Source organism: Lactuca saligna, chromosome 8 (genome assembly GCF_052625555.1).
Source record: "Lactuca saligna cultivar CGN05327 chromosome 8, ASM5262555v1, whole genome shotgun sequence".
In the NCBI taxonomy this organism is placed as follows: domain Eukaryota; kingdom Viridiplantae; phylum Streptophyta; class Magnoliopsida; order Asterales; family Asteraceae; genus Lactuca; species Lactuca saligna.
Genome location: NC_136424.1, coordinates 9,536,599 through 9,562,129, shown reverse-complemented (window position 1 = coordinate 9,562,129; position 25,531 = coordinate 9,536,599). Strand labels below are relative to the sequence as shown.

General features: G+C 36.9%; 1 protein-coding gene and 1 non-coding gene across 2 annotated transcripts; one reads left to right on the top strand and one right to left on the bottom strand.

Moving 5' to 3' along the window:
• Positions 1-3,592: 3,592 nt before the first annotated feature.
• On the bottom strand, positions 3,593-4,105 carry LOC145009383 (uncharacterized). Its single transcript, XM_078968092.1, has 2 exons — positions 3,928-4,105; positions 3,593-3,768 (listed from the first exon to the last, which is right to left on the bottom strand). The coding sequence occupies exons 1-2, from the start codon at positions 4,103-4,105 to the stop codon at positions 3,593-3,595; spliced, it is 354 nt and encodes a 117-aa protein (XP_078824218.1).
• Positions 4,106-21,538: 17,433 nt separating this feature from the next.
• On the top strand, positions 21,539-21,641 carry LOC145013753 (U6 spliceosomal RNA). The gene has a single exon (XR_013665272.1). It is a non-coding gene; the product is annotated as a U6 spliceosomal RNA (small nuclear RNA).
• Positions 21,642-25,531: the final 3,890 nt, after the last annotated feature.

The window sequence follows — 25,531 nt, the reverse complement described above, 5'->3', positions numbered from 1 at the left end:
TAACAGTTTTTAGGTTGTGAAGTCAACCAACCTAGTTAATGTTAAATTTCTTATTTTTGTCCGGAAACCAAAATAAATAATAGAGTAAATTACTGAAATCGTCCCTGTGGTTTGGTCAAAATTGCACGTTTGATCCCTAACTTTTTGTTTGCACTCGGATCGTCCTTGTGGTTTGCTTTTGTTGCGTTTTTTGTCACTATGATTTGGTAAAAGTTGCATGTTTGGTCCTTAACTTTATGTATGTAAGGGACGAAAAATGCAACAAAATCAAACCACATGGACACGCAACAAAACCAAACCACAGGGACGACCCGAGTGCAAAAAAAAAAGTTAGGGACCAAACGTGCAACTTTGATCAAACCACAAGGATGATTTCGGTAATTTACTCTATTTAAAAACATTAAAAAAATAGAAAATAGAAATCTAAAGGGTATAATAGTCATTTTAAGTGTATAAGGACCAAAAACACTAAAAAGATCCAAAATTGGACCATTGATGCACCACCAAACTTTTTTGGACCAAAACTGCAGAATTTTGCCAACCACAGGGACCATTTTTGCAATTTTGTCCACTCTAAATAATAAGAAACAATATTTTCAAAGACAAAACTGCACGAATGGTCCCTGTGGTTAGCTGAAAATTGTCACTTTGGTCCAAAAAAGTTTGGACTAGCACCAGAGGTCAAAACTTTTCATTTTATTGCGAGTTTGGTCCGATTTTGTTTAAACTTTTTTATAAAGACGATTTTGCCCCTGACCATTTAATATTTTAATTTTCTTTTATTATAAAAATTAAAAAGAATTAAAAATAAAAGAAAAAATAAAATATTCTCTCTCTCTCTCTCTCTCTCTCTCTCTCTCGTCCTTCAAAATCTTCAATATTTTTTCACCTTCCTTCATCGTCGATCTGAAGCCACCATCCTGTTGGTAAGATGAAGAATGATGAATTGCAGGTAAGATGAAGAAGGTTCTTCAGGTAAATCGCATCACCACTCCACCTGTTCCCACCGCCACCTGCTATGATGCTAACCCTCACCCAAACCACCAATAAATCTTAGCAGTCGCTATCCCTTCATTTGTGCCGAATCTTAAGTCTTTAACAACCTCCACCACTTGAATCCAATTGACTAAATTAGAGGTACCTTGAACGAAATCGGGGATGAGAGGGCCAAATCGGAGACCAAATTTGCAGAGATTGGCACTCTACCTGTGTATGTCTAGGGTTTTTTTTATTGGGGGTGATAGAAGGTTAGCGAAGGAATATTCTGATGCCAAAATGACTTCATCATTGCTCGAAGCAATCCAATGATCTCGATTCTCAAATCGTCTCTCTTTACAACCTTCTAAATCTCAAAATCGGCGATGAATCGTAAGCATTTCCCTTCTATATTCAAACCAATCGATTTTAAGGAACCAATAAATTCTCACATGAAATCGATTCATGAAAAATGTTGGTATAACATGGTCATTGACCATGGAATAGGTGAGGGAACGGGATGGGTAGGGCAGTAGTGAGGGTCGATTTCCTGCGTAAGCTTTGTTTCTGGAGATCGATAGGGTCGAAGCAAAGGAAAGGGAAGGCTGTGAAGCTTCTCTCTTCCAGTTCTGGTAACAAGGTGTGATGCGGAAGGGAGAACCGGTTGAGCTAGGAGAGCATCAACATCGGCGCAGGTGGTGTGTTTGGTAGTGGAGCTCGACGGGAAGAAAGGCAGGTGCGATGGGGGGTGTTCGGCGTTGTTTGCTCGACAATCACATGTTTCCTTTCATCTCTCTTCTTTTTACATTAATTGTAAATCCATGGGGTTTAGTCAATAGATTTAGGTTAAGATGAGTGTTTGTTGATTGATTCTTAACAGAAATGGATAAATGGAATGGATGAGTGAGGTTGATTTTTTACAGGAAATCGATGGGGTGTAAAGAACAAGAATGCTCTTGTGTTCTTGGATGGGAACGAATGCAGAAGGATATGTGTTAATTGTATTGGTTTATTAGAGAGAGAGAGAGAGAGAGAGAATATTTTATTTTTTTCTTTTATTTTTAGTTCTTTTTAATTTTTGTAATAAAAGAAAATTGAAATATTAAATAATCAGGGGCAAAATCATCTTTATAAAATTGTTCAAACAAAAATGGACCAAACTCACAACAAAATGAAAAGTTTGGACCTCTGGTGCTAGTCCAAACTTTTTTGGACCAAAGTGGCAATTTTCAGCTAACCACAGGGACCATTCGTGCAGTTTTGTCATTTTCAAAAGATACATCTTTTTTTAGAACGGCGACAATTTATAAAAAATAGCAAAAGCTAGAAAGAGAATTACATATTAATAGCTATATTAGGCTTTTTCACCCACTCTCTCCAAGACAATCTAACTCTACACTTTCTAGCATTAATCCAAAAAAGATTGAGAAACAACAAAATCCCACAAAACCGCCTTCAAAGATTTTATAGAGTTAAAGATCTCTTGTTACGAAAACTCCAAATAGCCCACATAAGCATGGAACCAACAACATCTAAACAAATCCACAAAAGAGCCGGCAAACAAGTAGAATTTAACCATGGTTTCCAATAAATAAAAGAATAAAAAACCGGAATGTTCAAACCCTACCATCTAGCCAATAAGCACCAAAGATCCATAGCCATCACACAAGAGAAGAACATGTGATTAACAATCTCCATGTCACTACCACAACAAGGGCACAACAAAGAGCCAACGTCAAAACCTCTTTTGTCAAGGTTGAATCGAGGTGGAATCTTGTTCAAGCCGATCCTCCATATAAACAAGTTAACTTTTATTAGCACCAAGCAATTCCATCTAGTAGGAACATTATCCACAACCAAAGTTTTGGAATCTATAAAAGCACGTATAGAAGCAACCGAAAAACCTGCCTTATCACCTAACGACCAGACCCATGGATTCTTTTTTATCCATAAGCACAACCAAACTCGTACAAACCCTCAACGATGTATATTGCACAAGTTCATCACCACCTCTCGACTCTCTTTCCTAAAAGCTGAGAACCAATCATTTAAGGTAAGACGCTCTGCCACATAACACTCTTTTTCTTCATTTAATGTATAAACATGCAAAAATTGATCTTTAAAAGATTGATCACCACACCAAATATCATACCAAAAGGAAGTATTTGTCCCATTCCCCATATTACGTTAACAAGCACTCATAAGGTCAATCCTGATCCAAGTGCTTGGTCGATTTGAGAATATCAATCCATGGGCTAAAACTCTCAACGAGAAGATGAACCGCCCCTATAAGATGATCTCTGCCATAGATAGCTTCAATAACTTTGACCCACAAGTCATTTGTGTTGCCTTTAAAATGCTAAATACACTTGAAAGGAAGAAACCTATTCAAAGCAAAATACTTCCAACACCAAGACTACCCTAATTTTACTTGTCATGCATTTACTCCATTTAACCCATGTAATCTTTTGATCTTCTAGATCACCACCAATGAAGAAATTATTATGTAGAGATTTCAGTTTTTGTTGTACCATAACCGAGAATTTATAAATAGATATAAAAATGTAGGCAAATTCCCAAGAACAGCTATAATTAAAGTTAACCGGTCGCCAACACACTAAGCACGAGCTTTCCAAGAAGAAAGCTTTGAAGTAAACTTCTCAACAACACTTTTCCAGTTGATCGCCTGACCCATGTTATACCCAACAGGCACACCTAAATAAGAGAAAGGCAATGACATCATCCCACAAGCAATAGTCATTGCCATCTCCGCAACATCCATATAAGGAACACCTACACCAATAGTTTTACTTTTTTGGATATTGATTTTTAACCCCAAAAACCAAGTAAAAACATTTAAGCAAGGACACAAAGTTACTAGCATTCAACTGGGACCACTCATCATGGAAAATAACATCATCAACATAGATGAAGTCTTCAGATTAATATTACCAACCATGACACCCTTAAACAAGCTTACAATCTTAACTTTGCATATAACTGCTTGCAAACCTTCTATAGCCAATGTAAACAAGAACGGAGACAAATGATCTCCTAGTCTAAGATCCCTATAAATCTCGAACTCGGTAGTAGGCGACCCATTAACAAGAATGGAAGCCCTAACATTCATCTGACAACCCGAAATCTACCTTCTCCAAGTACATCCAAAGACCAAGCTATCCAAAACAAAATCAAGGAAATCCCATCTTATCAAATCATATGCTTATTCAAAATCAACTTTGAAAACAAGAAGTCTTCTCTTACTTTTGCGATACCATTCCATAACCTCATTTAAAACTAAGGGTCCATCAAGAATATTCCTACATGATAGCTTCATTTTATTTACTTCTTTTTATAGTTTATTTTAGCACATTTCATTCACATTTTAGTTAATTTCCATGCATATTTTCCTTTATGTTATTTTATGACAATTTCGGGTACTTTCTAGTTTCTTGAGCATTATTGCAATTTTTTTTGGAGACTAGCGAAGCGGGATTTTTGGGAGGTGGTTTGGACTTGAAAGGCAATGAGGATTTCGAGCTTGATGGCTATGGAGGTGATTCATGGAGTGGACTTGTCAATTCCCTGAAGGCTTGGAAGATTTGAACTTTAAAATTGCAAGGTGCGGGAGAATTTTTGAGTGTGCGGAGATCGATGATCGGGAATTTGTGGAAGCTATGAGTGATTTGGTGAAGGCAATTTGGGCTCAAATTGAAGAGAACTTGAAGAAAAATGGGCTAGAAGCTGATTAGGATCAAACTGGGTCAACGGTTGAGTTGTGGAGTCCTAAGACTTGAAGAAAGCCAAAAGCCCGTTACACTCAAGTGGCCTGCGTGGATTCCTGAAGGGGCATTTTTTGGATTTTGTTTAGAGCTCTATCTTTGGAAGATTAGTGTGCCTCTTTAGCCTTATCTTGAACATCCGATTTTGACACATTCTCTCTGGAGTTTTGAAGACTTTTGAAGGCCAAGAACACCTTAAGATCATCATCTTTTCATCTCTTGATTCTTGTCAAATGTTGGTTACAATCTTTACTAACTTTGTTTCTATGAGTTTAGCCATGCTTGGCTAAACAAAAATTGGCTGACTTTTGTTGAATCCTTTGAACTTTTGTTAAATATTGAAGAATCCATAAACATGTTCTTAAATCTTTATGGGAATGTTTTGTGTTTTAACATCTTATCACTACTTGTATGTTTTTATTCATGAGTTTAAATGTGTTTTTAGTGATTAGTTGGTTAATTTCTTGATTAAGTAAAGGATCCTCAAATTAGCAAGAAACAAACAATTTTTGTGTTGTTTATGTTTCACACAATCATAAAATTAAACATTTCCTACAACATGGTAATGAAAGTATTTGAATCCTATTGGATTTGGTGACTTTTTGGTTCTTAATGTTAGTTGACTTTCATTAATTACATGGTTAATGAAAATTGTGACTTTGACTAAGGAAATTGTTATGAGCTTCTCTAACCATTTTAACAAATAAGAAAAGTCTAGGTAATCTCAAGCTTCTTGTATTACTATAGCCAAATTAAGGATTTAAAACAAATATTGCACCATTGGATTCTAATGATATGTTCATCAAAAAGTCAAAGTGAGGAAACTTTAAGTCAACCTTATTTCCCTTATTGATTTGACATCAAACTCTTGTTTTTATTGAAATTGTCTATTTAAATCTTAGTTTAGTTTTAGTTTATTTCAAGTATTTCAAAAGTCCAAACCCCCATTTTTACTTTTATTGTCATTTTACAAGTATTTTTACAAAGAGATTTCTCATAGATTTATAAAATTAGACCAATCTTCGTGGATACGATCCCTTTACCACTATACACTATTTTAGTGTAAAAGATATATGGTTATTAATTTTGTTGGCCTCAACAACCACCAAAATTTTGGCGCTGTTGACGGGGATGATTTTGATTTAATCAGTTTGTTTCTCAAAATCTCAAGTGTCAATGTCACAACATATTTGAAAATAGTTTTCGAAAGTAATTATCAAAATCTAGGATACTAATTCATGACTCTTTTCTCTTGTGTGTATAATCGAGCCGCCACCTTCCCACGATCCTGATAAGAACCTGAAACACAAAACACGGTAAGCATGAAGCTTAGTGAGCTCCCCAAAATACCACATGCAACAAATTCGCCACTCGAGGCTACAATCTGTAAGACCCTCCGGTCCATGTGTCTCAACGGGACCCGCCAGTCACGTAGCTCATTGGACCCTCTGGTCTGGTCTAGCTCGTTGGACCCTCTAGTTCGGTCTAATTGAGAACCCTCTGGCCTCATAGTTTGTTGGACCCTCCGGTCCGGTCTAAGAAACAAATAATATAGCATACAATACATATCACACAATCATGCCTAACTCAAGCAAGCACATAAGATCCTATGGTCACACATAGTTACCACTCTAGGTAAAGTATAGTGAGAAGACTCACCTCGTATGATGAACATCCCCTATAACGTTGTTGCTACGCACCAACCTCTAACTCTGAGCCAAAACCACAATTAACCCATTTAGAAACTAAGTCCAGACTCTCACTCATTAGGTCTAAAGGAAAACCACTATCCAACCCATTAAAAGCCTATAACCCATTAGGCCAACCAAGGCCCAATAATAAATGGGCTCACCCGAGGCCCACTCTTAAAACTAAATGGAAAGCCCCAACACAAGGGCCCAAGGAAAAATTATAATATTTCTTTGCTCATAGTATCTAATTCACAAGCCCAAAGATTCAGGCCCAACTCTCACGGCCCATGATAAGATCCAGCCCAAAAGTTGATGGGTTTCGAGAAATACATCATTCCAATGGTGTACATGCAAACCCTAATAGCATTTGGATCTACTTTGTCTAATGAACATGCAATTGAATATTCAAACCCATAAAACCTAGATCTAACATATTATGAACTGAAATAAGGTTTAGAGATTACCTTGGATTGTTATGTAGCAATAACAATCAATTACTTGGCTTTAGAAAGCTTAGTGCCTCAAGTGTTGCACCTCTAATGGAGTCACAAACACCACTAAGCAATTGGATGAAGAAGAGAAGAAAGGAAGCAGCCAAAAACGTCCAGGAAACCCTTCATAAGTGTTAGCCAGATTTTTGGGGCCTTAGGGGTCATTATATACTTAGACTATTAGGGTTTTGCACTTACGAAACCCTAATCTAGCTGCTTATGCCCTAAGTAGCCCATGGACTCCTTTAATTATATCCCTTGGACAAATTCCTTATGGGCTTCCCATAGAATTCATCCAACCTATAATACTTGGTGATCCATAGTCCAATTGTAATTATCTTATAATTACAAATCCATTCCCCTAAGTTTAATTAATCTATTTTAGCCACAAAATTAATTCTTAATTAATTCTTGACTAATATTAATTAAACTATATGATTTATCCTTTAATATATCATTCTCATAATATATTAATATATCATAATTAAACCTTTCTCTCATTAACTTATCCTACATATTACTATTGTAACGTCCGCAAATCCGGGCTAGTCAATTTAGAGACGATGAGCATCAAAAATGAGTTTTTGATGGAATATTATTTAGAAGGATTAGTCTTAACCAAGTTTTAGTATATGTTACAAGGGTTTCGTACATATAAAGAACGCCAAAATCTGAATTATAACGAAGAAGTTATGGCTCGTCGAAGTTTCACGGCAAAACCGGCATGTCATCGGGAGACGTAAATAGTGAATTTACGGTAGATGACTTTTTAGCCTTAGTAATCTAAACAAAAGTCATAGAATACGATAATATGAGAGCGTCCATAAAAAGAACGGCCAAATCCGACTTCGTATGAGGAAGTTATGATTTTTCTAAGACTTAGCATAGTAGTGCACGACTCGAAACTCGAATTTTAGTTCGAGCGGCTTTTGGCCTACACGACCTAAATGAAATTTGAATATCTCATTAATAGGAACTCAACAGTAAAAAGACAGATGAAAACGGAGTCCGTATGTAGAAGTTATGAATTTTACGTGGACATTTAACAATATAATTTCCTCAGACTATTAAATTTAAGATCGGTCGAGAATTAGCCGACGGAGTCAAAATTAAAGTTGTAGATCTTATTTTTACCAACGCGTGGATATAAAGAACGTCAAAAACGGAGGTCGTATTTGAAAGTTACAGATTTTAGAAGTCGGAAATGTGTTATGCGAAAATGGGTGATGTGACACAATCTTGGCCATTGCTTTCTCCCCAAGTCTTGCCACTAAATGGTGACATATGGTACCAAGTTCAACCATTTTCATCTTATAAATAGAACCTCTCCCACCCTCATTTTCTTCACATATTTCCCATTCTTTCTTCTCTTTACTATCTCTCTAGAACCTCTCTCTAGCCCTGAAACCCCCCGAAAAGCCTAGGGAACCTCTCTAGCACGAGGCGGAAGCCTTGGAGTGCTCGAAGGCTTCGAGAAGAAGAGCTTTTCAGCTCGGGAATGCTGCTCCAAGCAAAGCCCGGTTTTCTATAAAACCCGCTATAAGTGAGCTACGCCTACGCTATTTTTAATATAACTTTCATTTAATTATAGTAACGTTATTAGGAACTTATAATAAGTATTTGGGATTTTATTATGGGTTATATAAGTATTGTTTAAAGCTTATATAATAGTAATAATAACTATATTATTAATTAGTCTCGACGAATAATAGAGTAAACTCTAGTGGTAATAATACTAGGTTTCATCGACGAAAATTATTTTTTTAACAAGCGAAGCGTTGTCTGAGTTCGGAATCACCACCTTTTCAAGTGAGTGAATAGTTAGTTTCATCTTACACATAGATATGAAGTATTTAATATAAATTACGTACTATGTGTACATATTATCTGAATACTTGCTGTCTATGTTGGGTGAAATATTTTTATATACGTTTTAAATGATTTAAACTGCAGATGTATTTTATATCTACAAAACGTGTTGGGTAAAACATGGGTAGATGTAATAGTTTCTGTGTGACCAAATAAAATAACGAGGGACCTCGATATAGATGTTATTGATGATCCAGTCATCTAGCAGAGTATAGATGACGACCACAGACTGTTCTAGACAGTCCAGTGGAATGCTAGCAGGCTTGCAACCTGTAGGTGTTTATTTGAACTGTGTGTTTATTTGAACTGTGTGCTCACCATAAGTACTCCATCCCTCGCATGGTTGCCTTATTTGACATGAATTGCTGAGGAACCCCCGAAGCATGTGTTGTCACACCGATGAAAGTCCCTTAGACTAGGTCCCTTGTGTTAGATGTTTTAGGGTCGTAAAGTGAGGATAGCGGGAACGGGTAATCGGGTTTGTTTGGTTTGATAAAGTTAATAAACTTATTTATTATGGGTTGAAAACCCTATGTACTCACCAGGCTTCCTAACTTGACCCACTCAGTTTATTTATATTACAGGTGTTGATATGAAGTCACATTACATTAAGAGATTAAAGATATATAAATCACTAGTGATAATGAATATAAGTTCTCTTTATGCTTACGTTTATGTATTGACAATGACATACCAAATGTTTTAAAATGAATAAAAATATTTTTCTTTGAAAATGATTTGATAACATATTTATCATGTTTTACAGGGAACAAATTCCGCAACATTTTTATTAAAAGAGGTACTCTGATTTTTATAAAACATAAACAAAATCGGTCTTTTCTGGCCGTGAAAATGGGGATGTCACAGGTATGGTGAAGGCAACCCAAAAGGACTATGCTCATAATCGGGTAAAGTACATACCAATATAGTTATGGACTTAGACACCAATCCAATAGTCTCCCACTTGGATAAGTCTAATAACTATTTTGCATAACTTCAGAACTTGATCAGCAATCGTAGCTTTCAAAAACCATTGTAAACTCTGATTTTATCAGATACGTGTGTCCTTTAGATAAGGGATCATATATTCCTCCATTCTAGATATCATATAGAATGATACATGGATTTTAATCATTCTCTTTATATTGTTTCTTTACATCCGATTTATGACGAGAGACAACATACTACAATTGAACACATCAACTTAGTCTCGGTTTGGCCAATCGCTTAGGTGTCATCACTAAATCATCAAGGGGCCCACATATATTACTTTTATCCCAATTTGGGTAAAAGGAACGGATAAACTTTGACTCAAATGCTCGCTTTCTCTTACTCATCAAATCACACACAACAATATGTTTTATAACACCAAGTTACTGGTGCTTTTACACATTATCAATTTGCAACTGAATTGTAACTACAACTCACACGTATCGGTTTCAAGAATATACAATATTATCATCTCACAATCACTCGTGATAAAAAACCATGAAGTGATTCAAGTGAGCATGGGTTTAATCCAATACTCTAATCTTATCCAAGCACTAATGAACTCTGCAGCAAACTTGTGATATATCTGAGTACTTGCTATCTATGCTAGATGAACGATTTTATACATGTTTTAAATGATTTAAATTGTATATGTATTTTATATCTACGATAATTTTGGGGTAAAACATGGGTAGATGTAATAGATGGAGTATGAGTTGAGAGGTGAAATAGACCATGAGGTGAGGATGAAAGGTGGACGATGTGAGAAGCCTTTTTCCCAAATGATGGCCCCATCATTCAGCAGAGTATGGATGGCAACCACGAATTATTCTAGACAGTCCAGTGGAACACTAGCAGGCTCGCAACCTGTAGGTGTTGTGAACGATGTGTTCACCCGGTGTACTCTAAACCTTGGCGACCATGCAGACTTGGTGCCTAAACCTTGGCGATCATGCAGACTTGATGCCTAAACCCTGGCGACTATGTAGACTTAGTGCCCGTTGTGTAAATCTTGGCGATCATGCAGACTTGATGCCTAACCCCTGGCGACTATGCAGACTTAGTGCATGTTGTGTAAACCATGGCAACGATGGACTTCGTGCCGATTCCTTAGGATGATCCTTAGGAATAAATGAACAAGGAATAGTTGATTCTTAGGGTAGATCCTTAAGAATAAAGAAGATAATAGGGATGGGTAATTGGGTTGATTGCTCAATTGGTTAAACATAATAGTTGTATTATTGTGGGTTGAAAATCCTATGTACTCACCAGGTTTCCCAACCTGACCCACTCAGTTTATTTATATCACAGGTGTCGATATGAAGTTACATTACACTGAGAGATTAAGGAGATATAAATCACTAGTGATAATTAATGAATGTAAGTTCTGTTTATGCTTATGTTTCTGTATTGACGATGACATCCCAAATGATTTCAAATGAATAAAAATACATTTCTTCATAAATGCTTTGTGTAACGACCCGTTCCCGGTATGTTGATTTATTGGTAATTATAGTGAGTTTTTCAAGAGGGACTCGGTGAGTTCTAGCCTGACTCGCCGAGTAGGGTCGCGTCTGAGGGCACGCGTGAGCCGGGGACTCGACGAGTCCATATCCCCGACTCGGCGAGTCCATCTGTCTGGGTGAAACCCTAAATTCCCCGGGTTGCCCACTATTTATACCACCATATAGCCCCCATTCTCGCCTCCCTCACCCTGAGAACGCAGTATTAGAGCCCCAAACCTCCATTGAAGAGCTTATATGTGTTTTGGTGCCCTCTTTGTAAAGGTGTGAAGAAGGAGAAGAAGAAAGAAGCAAGGAGAAAGGTTGTAGTGCAAAGATCCAAGGCCAAATCAGAGTTTATTGAGGTATTTTCGGAGTTCCATCTTATTATATGCTTTAAACTTCCATTAGAGCTCTCCTAAGAGCTAGTTAATGCTTGTTCCAAGCCTTACACTTGCATGAACGTCTTATTAAGTCGAAATATCTATGGATCTGAATGTTGGGGTGTTGTAGAGCCCAGATCTACTGTCTTTTTGGGGTTATATTGCATGATAACCATAGATCTACCCATTTTATGCACCTTTTAGCCTTATTTCCCTTATTCATGAGGTTGTGCACATAAAGTTGGAAACTTTACGTGGTAAAACAGCTTATTGGACTCAGATCTATCAATTGTATGCATTGGATTCAAACAAAATCAAGTAAAAATCAGTTGCATGGCGGCGACTCGGCGAGTCGGAAGAACGACTCGACGAGTCGGGTCGCGAGTCCCGAGTCCTTCAGTTTTATCAGTGTCGAGTAGACGAGGTGAGTCAGGAAGTGGACTCAGCGAGTTGAGAGTAGACTCAGTGATGGAGGGACTCGACGAGTTTGTTCATACAACTCGGCGAGTCCAAGGCAATCTTCTTGGGATCAAGAACAACTCGTCGAGTCTGTTCATACGACTCGGCGAGTCGGATGAAGATTGTCTGAGTTCTTGGATCAAGAGGGTACTCGCTGAGTCGATGCCAGACTCGATGAGTAGCAGTGAGTAAGAGTGAAAAGTAAGAGTGGGACTCGGCGAGTTGGGTGGCCCAACTCGGCGAGTCAGCCCAAAGGAGAGTTGACTTTGACCGAGGGTAAAAGAGTCATTTTTACCCCAAGCGCAGTGTTTAGTATTTGATTGAGTGTGTTTATGGACTTGTAGCCGAGGAGATTCAGGAGCAGCCGCCGTTAGCTTCCCGAGCCACACACTCAGCAGCCAGCTTACGAGGTGAGTTTCCTTCCAGTAGGAACGGGTCTAAGGCCACAATGCCGGCCCGTTCAGTTAGCAGTAGTTCCGGATTTAGGTCCGATGCAGTAGTTGGTATGTTCGATGCCTTCGTGGTTCGAACAGGATTTGTGTACTATGTTTTATGTGTTAAGTACTATGTGTTCCGGGCCACGGCCCGATGTAGCATGTCGTATATGTGTTATGCTAGTTGATGTGTTATGCTATGCCATGTTCAGTCAGACAGTTCCGGACTTCGGTCTGATGCAGTTAGTTCCGGACTTCGGTCCGATGCAGGGGACAAGGTCCCAGTCAGTTCTGGACTTCGGTCCGATGCAGTTAGTTCCGGACTTCGGTCCGATGCAGGGGACAAGGTCCCAGTCAGTTCCGGACTTCGGTCCGATGCAGTTTCCGGGCTTCGGCCCGATGCAGTAGGCAAGGCCCAATATGTGTTTATGTGTTATTGTATGGTATGTGGTAGTTTGGGGGAGCTCACTAAGCTTCGTGCTTACAGTTTCAGTTTTGGTTTCAGGTACTTCCGCAAGCAAAGGGAAGAGCTCGGGGTGACAGCATCGCACACACCACAACATAGCTTTTATCCTGGGGAGGTCTTTTGATGTTTTGGATTGATGTTGTATGATACAATTTTCCGCACAATATTTATTATGTTTTGGGGATACATCGCGTATGTTTTATGTTATGATACTTATATTATGGTTTTGATTATATTGAAAAACGAAAATTTTTGGGTCGTGTTTTTGGGTCGTTTCACTTTGATAACGTATTTATCATATTTTACTGGGAACAAATTCCGCAACATTTTTATAAAAAAAGGTACTCTGATTTATATAAAGCATAAACAAAATTGGTCTTTTCTGACCGTGAAAATGGGGATGTCACACTAGCACCGATGGAGATGAAGGAGCTGATGATGCAACTTCAGGAGTTGTTGGACAACGGTTTCATTAGATCTAATTCATCACCCATGTCTAAACACTCTAGACAATCTACAGACAGATTCATGACAGTCATACTTCATACCTACTTCCAATGTATGACCGACTGTGTAGGTTCGAAAACTTTTGAGTATAAATAAAAACACCTCTTATTTAGTCACCATATTGATTACTCATTATTGATTGTATAATGTTTCGGATAATCAACTTGACACTTGAATTATAACAATAGTTGTCCCATGCACCAGGCATGCACACTATGTTTCCTATGGTCCATGCTTTGTGAAATAGACCAATTGAAAACTTTTCCAATGATGCTCATTTCACAATTCCTAATCCTCATCATTAGTGTAAGAATACAAGGTTCTTGCCATTATTAGAATATGTTAGATTCTAACATTTTATGCAACGATCCTTTCGTAAAGTCATAGCACAAAGGTCACCAAGACTTGGTCAATGAAATTACAAGGTTCTCTATCATGAAGTCTCACATTCAAAGTACATTCCTTTGAACATCCTTCTTGCATAAAAGTTTTTAATCTACATAGTTTCTTAATATCCAACTCCCATTTATGGAAACATTTCCATATTTTCTATATGACAACTCATTCTTAATAGAATCTTATCTATTCATAATAATGTTGATATAGTCCATCCAATACTATACTTCCAACTACTCACAAGCGACTAATCCTCAACGCACTTTGGATCGTCCTTTGATAGTTGTTTAATTATTTTAGTCAAAACCGATTCTAGTCCTTTTTCCCTATTAATGTGCTAGGCATTTGGAAAATTTTAGAATGGTCAAATATTATAGCATATGCAATTGATCCTATATCCGAAGCTTATGGGACATGCTGCATAATGTCTCACATAAAGACATGGTACTTTATCAGTCTTCTACCATAATATTTTGTTAGCTATGTTCTCACAATTCAAACTATAAAGATGGATGTCGTAATCATAATCGAATTTGAGAACGTGCTATGTGTCCTTGACTAAATTTTATTAACATTTCTCGATCTAAGCTTTAGATATTGAAACGACGTATAGTATTCTCTTCCTTAATTATAGCAAAACTACTTTTCAACCCTTACAACTTTGCAAAGTGAATATTTGTTTTCTATAATTAATATTGCCAACTTGCAATACTTAGCGTAATAATCACGCTCCCATTAACATGATGATTATTTTCTTATTAGCATAACACTTTTGCTCCCACTAGCTTTAACATGTATTCAGAGAACAAATGAATTTCCAGAAAACAGTTTTTATTGAATTCCTTAAGTTCATATTTCTAATACTAGATGATTTGATAATCCTTTATCAAGCTTCTTAAACTCATACACCTTTTTCTTAGATAGCTTATATGTGCGTCTAAACAATTTTAGAGCTCATGTTACTAAGTCTCAAAATGTTCAGACTAATTGCCAAATCTCACAATTCGAACTATGAACTTCCACGTGTCGAAGTTGAGGAAGTGTATAGCCGACGAGTCGACAGTGGTACCATTGGAGGATATCCAGGTGGGCGCGAGTCTAAATTATGCTGAGAAGCCAATCGCAATCTTGGATTAGAAGATCAAGATTCTGAGAAACAATGAGATACCTCTGGTTCTGGTTCAGTGGCAACATCGGAAGGGGTCCGAGATGAGTCAGAGTCGGAAATGTGAGGGCAGCATCCAGAGTTTTTCATGGAATGAGACTTCGGGGGCGAAGTATGGTTCTACTGGGGGAGAATTGTAACACCCCGAGATTCAGGTACATTTATTTCACCCTTATTCTTTGTCAATTGGTCATGATTGGTCCTTGAGTGGAGGAAGCCTTGCAAGTGAGTACGTTGGGCGTACCAGAGGGGTACGCTGCACGTACTCATGCGCTTATTTTGGACGCGGAGTCGCTAGGTACGCTGGGCCTACCCATAGTTACACCGAGCGTACCCGTCCCAGATACAAAACCCTAATAAGACTTGTGCACTATTTAAAGGATGCTAAGGTTCATTTCTCAGCCTCCATATTAGTGAGTAAAACCCTAAGAGAGAGCCTTCCATCGTCCTTAGTGAGTGTGTGTGTTCTTGGAGCTAATAGTGCCTTGGTGTGTTATTGAAGAAGGAAGAAAGGAGCTTGTTGAGACTAAAAGCTTGAAGTGTAAGTTTGGATATGAGATCTACAGAGAAAGGAGCTGCATTTAGAGGTATAAAGTTCAAAACTTTCCTCTTCTTTTTGGTTGTTGTTGCATGTGCCATTTCTAGGGTTAAAAACCCCAAAGGTGAAGACTTTATGAGTGTAAGGTGCTCCATGGTCCGAGATCTATCCCTTTTCAGTAGTATTTATGGTCTAGATCCATAAAGTCCCCATCTTGGTCGTTGATATGAGGTCATGCTTGAGTTCTATGCCTTCTAGGGTTAGAGAATGAGATGTTTTGGGTGCTAGTGACTTATTCAGCCATGCAAGGGCTTAAAGTCATCGACTTTATGGTTTTGGAGGCTTAGAAATGATCAGACGTAAAAGTTGGACGTGGGTCTTAACTGTTTAAGACCCCAAGAGCTGAAGGACTGAAACTGGGTATTACGCTGGGCGTAATTCCAGTACGCGCAGCGTAGGGGGTGGCGTACCTCGATCCTCTAAAGTTATCGGTTACGCCCAACGTACATGTTTGGTACGCGCAGCGTAACCCGAAGGGTTGACTTTTGTTGACTTTTAGGATTTGGTCAACTTTAGGGTATTTAAGCCATGTGAAGGGTAAAATGGTCTTTTACCCTCATGAGAGTATTAAGAGAAGGGATGGTCTAGCCTTGGGGAAATGTGTTGATATCGAGTACTTATTTCATATGATTAGGAGGAGGCTAGGTCTTATCCCACGGAGTTTGAGATTTTCGAGATTTACGAGTTACCGAGCTACACGAGGTGAGTTTTCTCACTATACGTTACCTAGTGTGGACCGAAGGGTCTTATGTGTTATGTATGAGATTATGTGAACCTATGTGCTATGTGATATTTGTATGCTATATGATTGTGTAGACCGGACCAGAAGGTCCAACGATACAGACCGGACCAGAGGGTCCAACGATTTAGACCGGGTCGGAGGACCCAAAGAATTACGAAACTGGAGGGTTCCGCCGAGACACATCGAATGGAGGGTCGTATAGTAGCCTTGAGTGGCGTATGTGTTGTATGTGGTATTTTGGGCAACTCACTAAGCTTTATGCTTACAGCTGTTATGTTTTGTGTCTTAGGTACTAGCGAGGACCGTGGGAAGGCGCCGGCGTGACCCGTACACATTAGAAAAAGGATTTGATTTCATGTGATCTTGGGAAGTGTTATATTTTGATAACAATTGTTGAATACTTTTGAGAATGTTTTTGCTTAATTTTGGTTGTTGAAAAAAAAATTGTTTTAAAAATCTCATCGTTACAAGGTCCCTTGTGATAGTTGTTGTTTTAGGGACGTAAAGTGAGGATAACGGGATTGTGTAATCGAGTTATTGTTGGTTGGTGAAAATTAAATATAATCATTTATTGTGGGTTGAAAACCATATATGCTCACTAAGCTACCAAGCCTGACCCACTCAGTTTTATTTGTATTACAGGTAGTGGTGCGAGAGCATAAGTTGGACAACTTGTGAAGATATTTTGTTTATAGGTCAGTAGTTGTCTATAATTGTTGTAAGGCTTATAATGTGCCGTTTATGCTTTTGTTATGTATCGGAACATGACATCCTGAGTTTTGTTATATATGAAAATACATTTCTTTAAGGAATGCTTTGATAACTTTTATTTATCATATTTTGTTTTGGGAACAAATTCCGAAATTCTTTTAAATCAATGGATTTACTCTGAAATTATTTTAAAACCATTAATGAAACTAGTCTTTTCTGGCTGTGGTTTTGGGGATGTCATATTGTAACATTCAAGTTTTTGGTAAGTTTTCTTTTAGCCCATTTTATGCAACTGTTAATCCATCAAACCATGTGAGTTCGTCCCCCTTCTTTTTCCAACGATAGCAGTAGTGAAGTCCTCGTCTTCTGCCCCTACTTTCAACCACATATCCCGTTCCCTCATCATCTGCAAAATGGTTGTAAATCAAGGTCGATAAAGTGGTAGATGAAGTGGCAAGAAAGTACGTTGGCAAGGCTTTATGTTACAGCCCGCGTTCATCTATTCCCACCAATCTGTCATCATATGTGTCTCATCATGTTCTCGATGCAATCGACGTGTTCCTGGTAATCTTTACAAACAAAACTTCATAATGGATTTGGATTTGGGATTAGGGTTTCCGATTGACGAGAATTTTAGGGGTTTTTTATGGTGAATTCACCTGAAGGAAATTTCGGATGCATATGTAGGCTTAAGTTGGATGAGATTGAAGGACAAAGTGGAAGAGAAACGAGTTGTATTCACCGTCAACGGTGGTGGGTGGATTCCAAGAATCTTCTTCGCCTACAACTCCAATTCCGATTCAGAATAAATCGGTGGCGGTGGTATAGATTTGATAGTGGGGTAGATCCAGGTGTACGAGACATAGGGAGAGAAATTGGGTAAAGATAACCGACATTTCTCCATTTTCCAGTGATGGTGCTAGGTGGTAAGAGGCAGATGAAGAGTTCAGAAGGGACAAATAGGGTGGGGTGGGTAGGGATGATAAGCTTACCCTTTTTTATATCATTAAATTAAATGAAAAAGAAATACACAAAGGGCATTATAGTCATTTTAGATTTGACATGGACTACATTGGCAAAAGAAACGCATATTAGGGAAGAAGCGTGCAAGTTTTAAGCAAATAAATGACGGTCTGAGTTAATTTTTGAAAATAGGGACTAAACATGTGTTTTGGTACATACACGAGGGACAATTGGTGTAATTTACCCTTTAAGTATTAATATTATTTATAAAAATATATAGTGAAATGTTGATGTGATAATCAATTAAATTTTAATAAAGTTTAACACAGTATAGAGTATAATGAGTAAAATGATATAGTTAATAATATAACATTCTATTAAATTATTAAAAGTTCAATGCACTAAAAATCTAAGAAACTTAATGTTAAATAAGTTTGGTCAAGAAAATTAATCTTTCAAATTAAGAGTTATTATTAGAGAATAGTAATTATAGGTTTTCCACATGAACAAAATAATAATTATATTCATAAGTTCAAAATAAATAGTTAGATGCTTTATTGTTTATCACATGTTTAAGTATTAATGAGAATGGAGAAACAGGAAGAAAATAACTAAATCCGCTAAAATACTTGGACTGATAAACAAATTGGATATCAGTCATAACCCATATCATCATAAACATAATAAAAAGTAGTTTATTATATAAATAGATTAGAAAGTAAAATATAATTTGTTTTTCTAATAGAGAATTTCAAATATAACATAATTTCTTAATTACTGTGTGGAAAATAGCCAAAAAAAAAAAAAAAATGCAAATGTAGCCATGAAAATCACAGATGGATTAAGTTCATCTGCGATTTTAACATTCCAACTGCGTATAAGTCGCTAAAACACAATCGTGCTTTAACGATTTGTACGTTCGCAGGTGGGGTTTTTTTTTTGTTTTTTTCATATAAATACCCCCATATCTAATTAAAATCATAGATGAACTAAGTTTGTCTGCGATTTCCTTTCATCACACCTACGATTTTATGTTTTTTTATTTTGACTACGAATTCATGTGGTTTGACTATGAAACAGCCTTATTATATATAAAGTTTTGCAAAAAAATATCACTTTAGTTGTTATTTCTTTGGAAAATTTGTTTAAAACCTCTCTAATAAAATGAATTTTCCACCAAAAAGTTTGAAAAATGAAATCGTCTATAGCGCCTCCAAAGAAAGAGTTCTCCAACAAAAAGTTTGAAAAATAAAAGAAAAAAAATTACGTTTTTATACCCCTGAAAAAGGGGAAATCACGGATTAACAAGTAAAATCGCAAATGAACCGAGTCCATTTGCGATTTTAGTGACTATTTTTGTAATTTGGGTTTTTTTTTGCTATTTTCCACAAAGTAATTAATAGGGATGTCAAAAAGTCTCATGAGACCCCGTTACCGTGGGGGCCTCGTTCCGTTTGGGGGATTTTTTTTTAAATAGGGGGTAGGGACGGGTTGGGGACAAAGTTAATCCCCGTTTTAAATATGGGGGCGAAGGCGGGGTAGGCAATCTCTTTTTAAAATGATCATGGGGACCACTTTAATAAATTAGACATATATTTATATATATTAATTATATAAATATAATAAAAAACAACATGATTTTGAGTTTTCAAAATTCATCAAAAAAACATGTTTTTAAGTTGCTAGTATAATATTTTAAAGATGACATAACTTTTTGATTTTTAACATGTAAAATTATACCATAAATAATTATTTATTACCTAAAAATAACTTCTTTTAGCTTAAATAATAATTTTTTTAACCCATAAAAAGACAGTCCAAAATCAATCAGGGGCGGGGAATGCACTTCCCGTCTCATTTGCACCCGTTGACATCCTGTGGATTAGGCTATTATGATTTTTTGTTTTTAATATCCTAACCAATAATATCAAACATGTGAAAATAAAGAATGAAAAAATCACCATACTTTTTGAAAATCAGTATGAAGTATCAACAGGATTTTTCTAGAAGTAACAAAAGTTATACATACCTTGAAACCAAGATTCAACTTATTCAAAAATCGATGAAACAATTATATTAATTAGGATATACTAATTACAGTCATAATAAAATCTCAAATATATGATTTGATGGAGTTTACATAATTACAGAAAGTTTAATGTTTTATATGAAATATTTCACTCGACATAAACATAAAAACTGATATGAGGCATACATGGTTGCTTGCAATATAAATGATTGAAGATTGATTAGAGGATTTATTAACACTAACACACGATATTATCGTACATCAAGCAACATTATTAATTGCTTCATTTTTCCAATATCGGCCACGTGATATCTAAAACACAGCATTGTTTATGTTCCTAGAAACATTAAATTTTCTAATTGGAAAAGTATTAATATTTTTAATATACGATACCTATTTCTTTCTTAGTTCATAAGTTTTTTTCTAGAGTAAATTACATGAATGGTCCCTATGGTTTAGGGTAATTTGCGTATTTGGTCCATAATTTATTTTTTTAACTCGGAAGATCCCTATTGTTTGCTTTTGTTACGCGTTTGGTCTCTATCATACATAAAAAGACTATTTTGTCCTTGATTTTTTAATTTATTTAAATAAACACACCCCAACCCCACCCCTCTCACCTTACCTTACCTACTCCATCATTTTTTTCTATTTAAATACTAGTCGTTTTAGGTAAGACAGGGACCAAGTGTGTAACAAAAACAAACAATAGGGACCAAACGAGTAACAAAAACAAACAGTATGGACCTTCCGAGTTAAAAAAATAAGTTAGAGACCAAACACGTAAATTACTCCAAACCATAAAGACCATTCGTATAATTTACTAGGTTCTCTAACAATTTCTTGTAAATTAAAGACTCATATGGCGTACTTTTTTTTATCTATATCATTTTTATGCATTATAGTATCTTGCATTCTTGCTTTTATATTTTTATAGTATAATATTATTATACTTTCAATTTTTTTTTTAAGAATTTATAATTTGTATACATACCTAGTTACAACATTATATTTTTCAGGATAATGACTTAGAAGGGTAATAAGGTTTTCAGTTTGTCCGTATTAGGTCACTAAGGTTTTTTTTGTGCGTATTAGACCAATATGATTGTTATTACCGTTTAGAAATAGTTCTTTTACCGGTTTTAACGGTTAAAAATGACTATTTGTAAACGGTAATAACAACCAAATTGGTCTAATACGCACAAAAAAACCTTAGTGGCCTAATACGGACAAACTGGAAACCTTATTACCCTCCCAAGTCATAACCATAATTTTAAAGACATCGAGAATATATGACCATCAACAGTAAACTACTTCCTTTAGAACTCACGTCGTCCCATATAACCTGCTACTCCTCTATGTGACGAAGCTCTTCATCTATAGTCGTCCCTTTGGGGACATCCGATAAAATTGGAACGATACAGAGAAGATTAGCATGGTCTCTGCGCAAGGATGACACACACAAATCGAGAAATGGTCCAAAATAATTTTTTAACCCTTCGTCGTCTTCTCTGGAAGCCTAATTCCCTTTTCAAATGTTAATAGAGTTCAATTGCAATTCTTACGTTTCAGTAGTTCATCTACTGAAGTCATGATCAGACAATATGTGGATTCTATGGTCAGATTAATCTTCTTGTTGATGTCTTCAACCATTTGTGGCAAGTAAGGGTGATCTTTCTTTCTATAAAGTCTCCTCTAAGTTTTTTTTTTTTTCCTGTCATTAAGTTTCATGCTTTATAAACTTCCGTTTATGTGTTGTATATAGTATGTATGTATTTGTTTATGTGTTGATTTTTTTATTCATTTTGCAACTTCAGTTTCTTAGTTCATGTTGTGGTTTTGCTTTTTATAAAATAATTGATAATAGACATCCTATACAAGTCCCTATTGGTTTTACATTTCCATTCGTTATCAAATGTAGACATTGATGGGAGGTATCAAAGTGAGATTTTGTTTTTGTACATATGGATGTGTTCATGTAAACATTTAAATGACAAAAAAGAAGTTATTGATAAAATGTTGCATATTTATGTAATGAAGATCATCAATTATATGAGTTTCTGGACTTAGAAGTTCTAGAAGGGTTGTGAGATAAGTTTAAATGGAAGCAACTATTTTCCATCAAACAAATCATTCACATTGATTAGTGTGACATCCCCAAAATCACGGCCAGAAAAGACCGGTTTTGTTTATACTTTATTTCAAAATCAGAGTTATTTTTTAATAAAAAGGGTTGCGGAATTTGTCCCAAAACAATAATATGATAAAGATTTATCAAAAGCATTTCCATAGAAATGTATTTCATTAAAAGACTCGGGATGTCATGTTCGTACAGATCAAAAGTATAAACAGTACAATATAAGCCTTACTACATTATTTCATATCTACAGGCCTATATCCGTAATCCCTCGTCCAAAACATCACACCTATGCTCATGCGCCACTACCTGTAATGCATAAAACTGAGTAGGTCAGGCTTGGGAGCCTGGTGAGCACATAGGGTTTTCAACCCACAATAAATAAGTTTATTAATTTCATCAATCAACAATAACCCGATTACCCATTCCCGTTATCCTCACTTTACGTCCCTAAACACCTATTATAAGGGACCTAGCCTAAGGATTATCATCGGGACGGACACTACTGCTAAGGGGATTCCTTAGCAATAAATGTCCTAATAGGCAACCATGTGGGGGATGGAGTACACCGGTGAACACATCGTTCACAACACCTACAGGTTGCGAGCCTGCTAGTGTTCCACTGGACTGTCTAGAAGAGTCCGTGGTCGTCATCTATACTCCGCTAGATGACTGGATCAACAACAAAAACATCGAGGCCTCTCATCATTTTATCACACATCACCTATTACATCTACCCATGTTTTACCCCAACATTTTCGTAGATATAAAATACGTATACAGTTTAAATCATTGAAAACATGTATAACAACGTTCATCTAGCATAGATAACAAGTATTCAGATAATATGCACACATAGCACGTAATTTATATAAAATACTTCATATCTATGTGTAAGTTGAAGGTAACTATGCAGTCACCGGAAAAGGTGGTGATTCCGAACTCAGACAGCGCTTCGCTTCTTAAAAAGAATTTTTCTTCGACGAAACCTAGTATTATTACCACTAGAGTTTAGTTTATTATTCGTCGAGACTAATTAATAGTCTAGCTATTATTATTATTATTATATAAGCGTCAAAAAAATACTTATATAACCCATAATAATAGCCCAAGTATTTATTATAAGTTCCTAATAACGTTACTATAATTAAATAAAAGTTATATTAAAAATAGCGTAGGCGTAGCTCACTTACAGCGGGTTTTATAGAAAACCGGGCTTTGCTTGGAGCAGCGTTCCCGAGCCGAAAATCTCTTCTTCTCAGAGCCTTCGAGCACTCCGGGGCTTCCGCCTCGTGCTAGGGAGGTTCCCTAGGCTTTTCGGGGGATTTCGGGGCTAGAGAGAGGTTCTAGAGAGAGAGAGAGAGTAAAGAGAAGAAAGAATGGGAAAGGTGTGAAGAAAATGAGGGTGGGAGAGGTGGTATTTATAGGGTGAAATGTGGCTGAACTTGGTGCCACATGTCACCATCTGGTGGCAAGCCTTGGGGAGAAAGCAATGGCCAAGATTGTGCCACATCACCCATTTTCGCACAGCACACTTCCGACTTCTAAAATCCGTAACTTTCACATACGACCTCCGTTTTTGACGTTCTTTATATCCACGCGTAGGTAATAATAAGATCTACAACTTTCATTTTGACACCGTCAGCTAATTCTCGACCGATCTTAAATTTAACAGTACAAGGAGATTATACTGTTAAACGTCTGCGTAAAATTAATAACTTCTACATACGGACTCTGTTTTTGTCTGTCTTTTTACCGTTGATTTCCTATTAATGAGATCTTCAACTCTCATTTACGTTGCGTAAGCCAAAAACCGCTCGAACTAAACTTCGAGTTTCAGGCCGTGCACTGCTAAGCCGAATCTTAGAAAAATCATAACTTCTTCATACGAAGTCAGATTTGGGCGTTCTTTTTATCGATGTTCTTAGTTTAACACATTCTACGACTTTTGTTTAGATTGCTAAGGCTAAAAAGTCTTCTATCGTAAATTCACTATTTACGTCTCCCGGTGTCGTGCCGGTTTAGCCGTAAAACTTCGGCGGGCCATAACTTCTTCGTTATAGCTCGGATTTGGGCATTCTTTATATGTACGGAAACCTTGAGACATATTCTACAACTTTATGTAGAGATATCGGGATTATCTCACACTTTAATTTTGACGCTCATTTTTATTCTTTCTTAATTATACATTTATAATTAAATAATAAACACATAAACACACATAATTCACATAATACTCAAATATTTCATATTTATTACTTCAAAAAGAGTTACAATAGTTGACCTAGACTATTACATTGACAAAAATGCTTAGCCCTGAAAACCCGGGCGTTACAATTCTCACCCCCTTAGGATGATTCCGTCCCGGAATCATGCATCAGCAAACAGATGTGGATAGCGACTCATCATGTCATCCTCTGTTTCCCAAGTGAGATTCGGCCCATTCGAATCTTTCCATCGGACTAGCACCAAGTCGACCATCTTGCGTCGTAACTTCTTAGTCTTACGGTCAATAATTGCCTCAGGCTCTTCGATCAGCCTTTTATTCTCATCCATCCTTAATTCCGAGATTGGAATTATGTCGGGAACATCTCCCATGAATTTCCTCAAATAACACACATGGAAGGTGTTATGAATACCATTGAGTTCTTCGGGCAATTCCAGCTTGTAAGCTTGGTTCCCAATCCTCTGAAGAACTTTGAATGGTCCAATAAACCTTGGACTCAACTTTCCTCGTTTCCCAAATCGTATAAGTCCCTTCCACGGTGAGACTTTAAGTAAAACGGAATCCCCAACTTCGAAGGTTATCGGTCGTCTTTTCTTGTCGGCATAGCTCTTCTGACGATCCTGAGCTGCTAACATTCTTTCCCTAATCACCTTCAATTTCTCAGCAGTCTCATGGACTATCTCGGGGCCCATAAACTGCTTCTCTCCGGCTTCAAGCCAACAAGACGGCGTACGACACTTCTGTCCATACAAGGCCTGATAAGGTGCCATCTTGATGCTCGAGTGAAAACTATTGTTGTAGGAAAATTCTACTAGGGGTAAGTGGTCGTCCCAATTCCCTTGGAATTCGAGGGTACATGCTCTCAGCATATCTTCCAACGTCTGAATCGTTCTTTCGCTCTGACCATCAGTTTGCGGATGGTAAGCAGTACTCAAACACAACTTTGTACCCAACTCCTCTTGTAGACTCCTCCAAAACCTCGACGTGAAACGACTATCACGATCTGACACAATC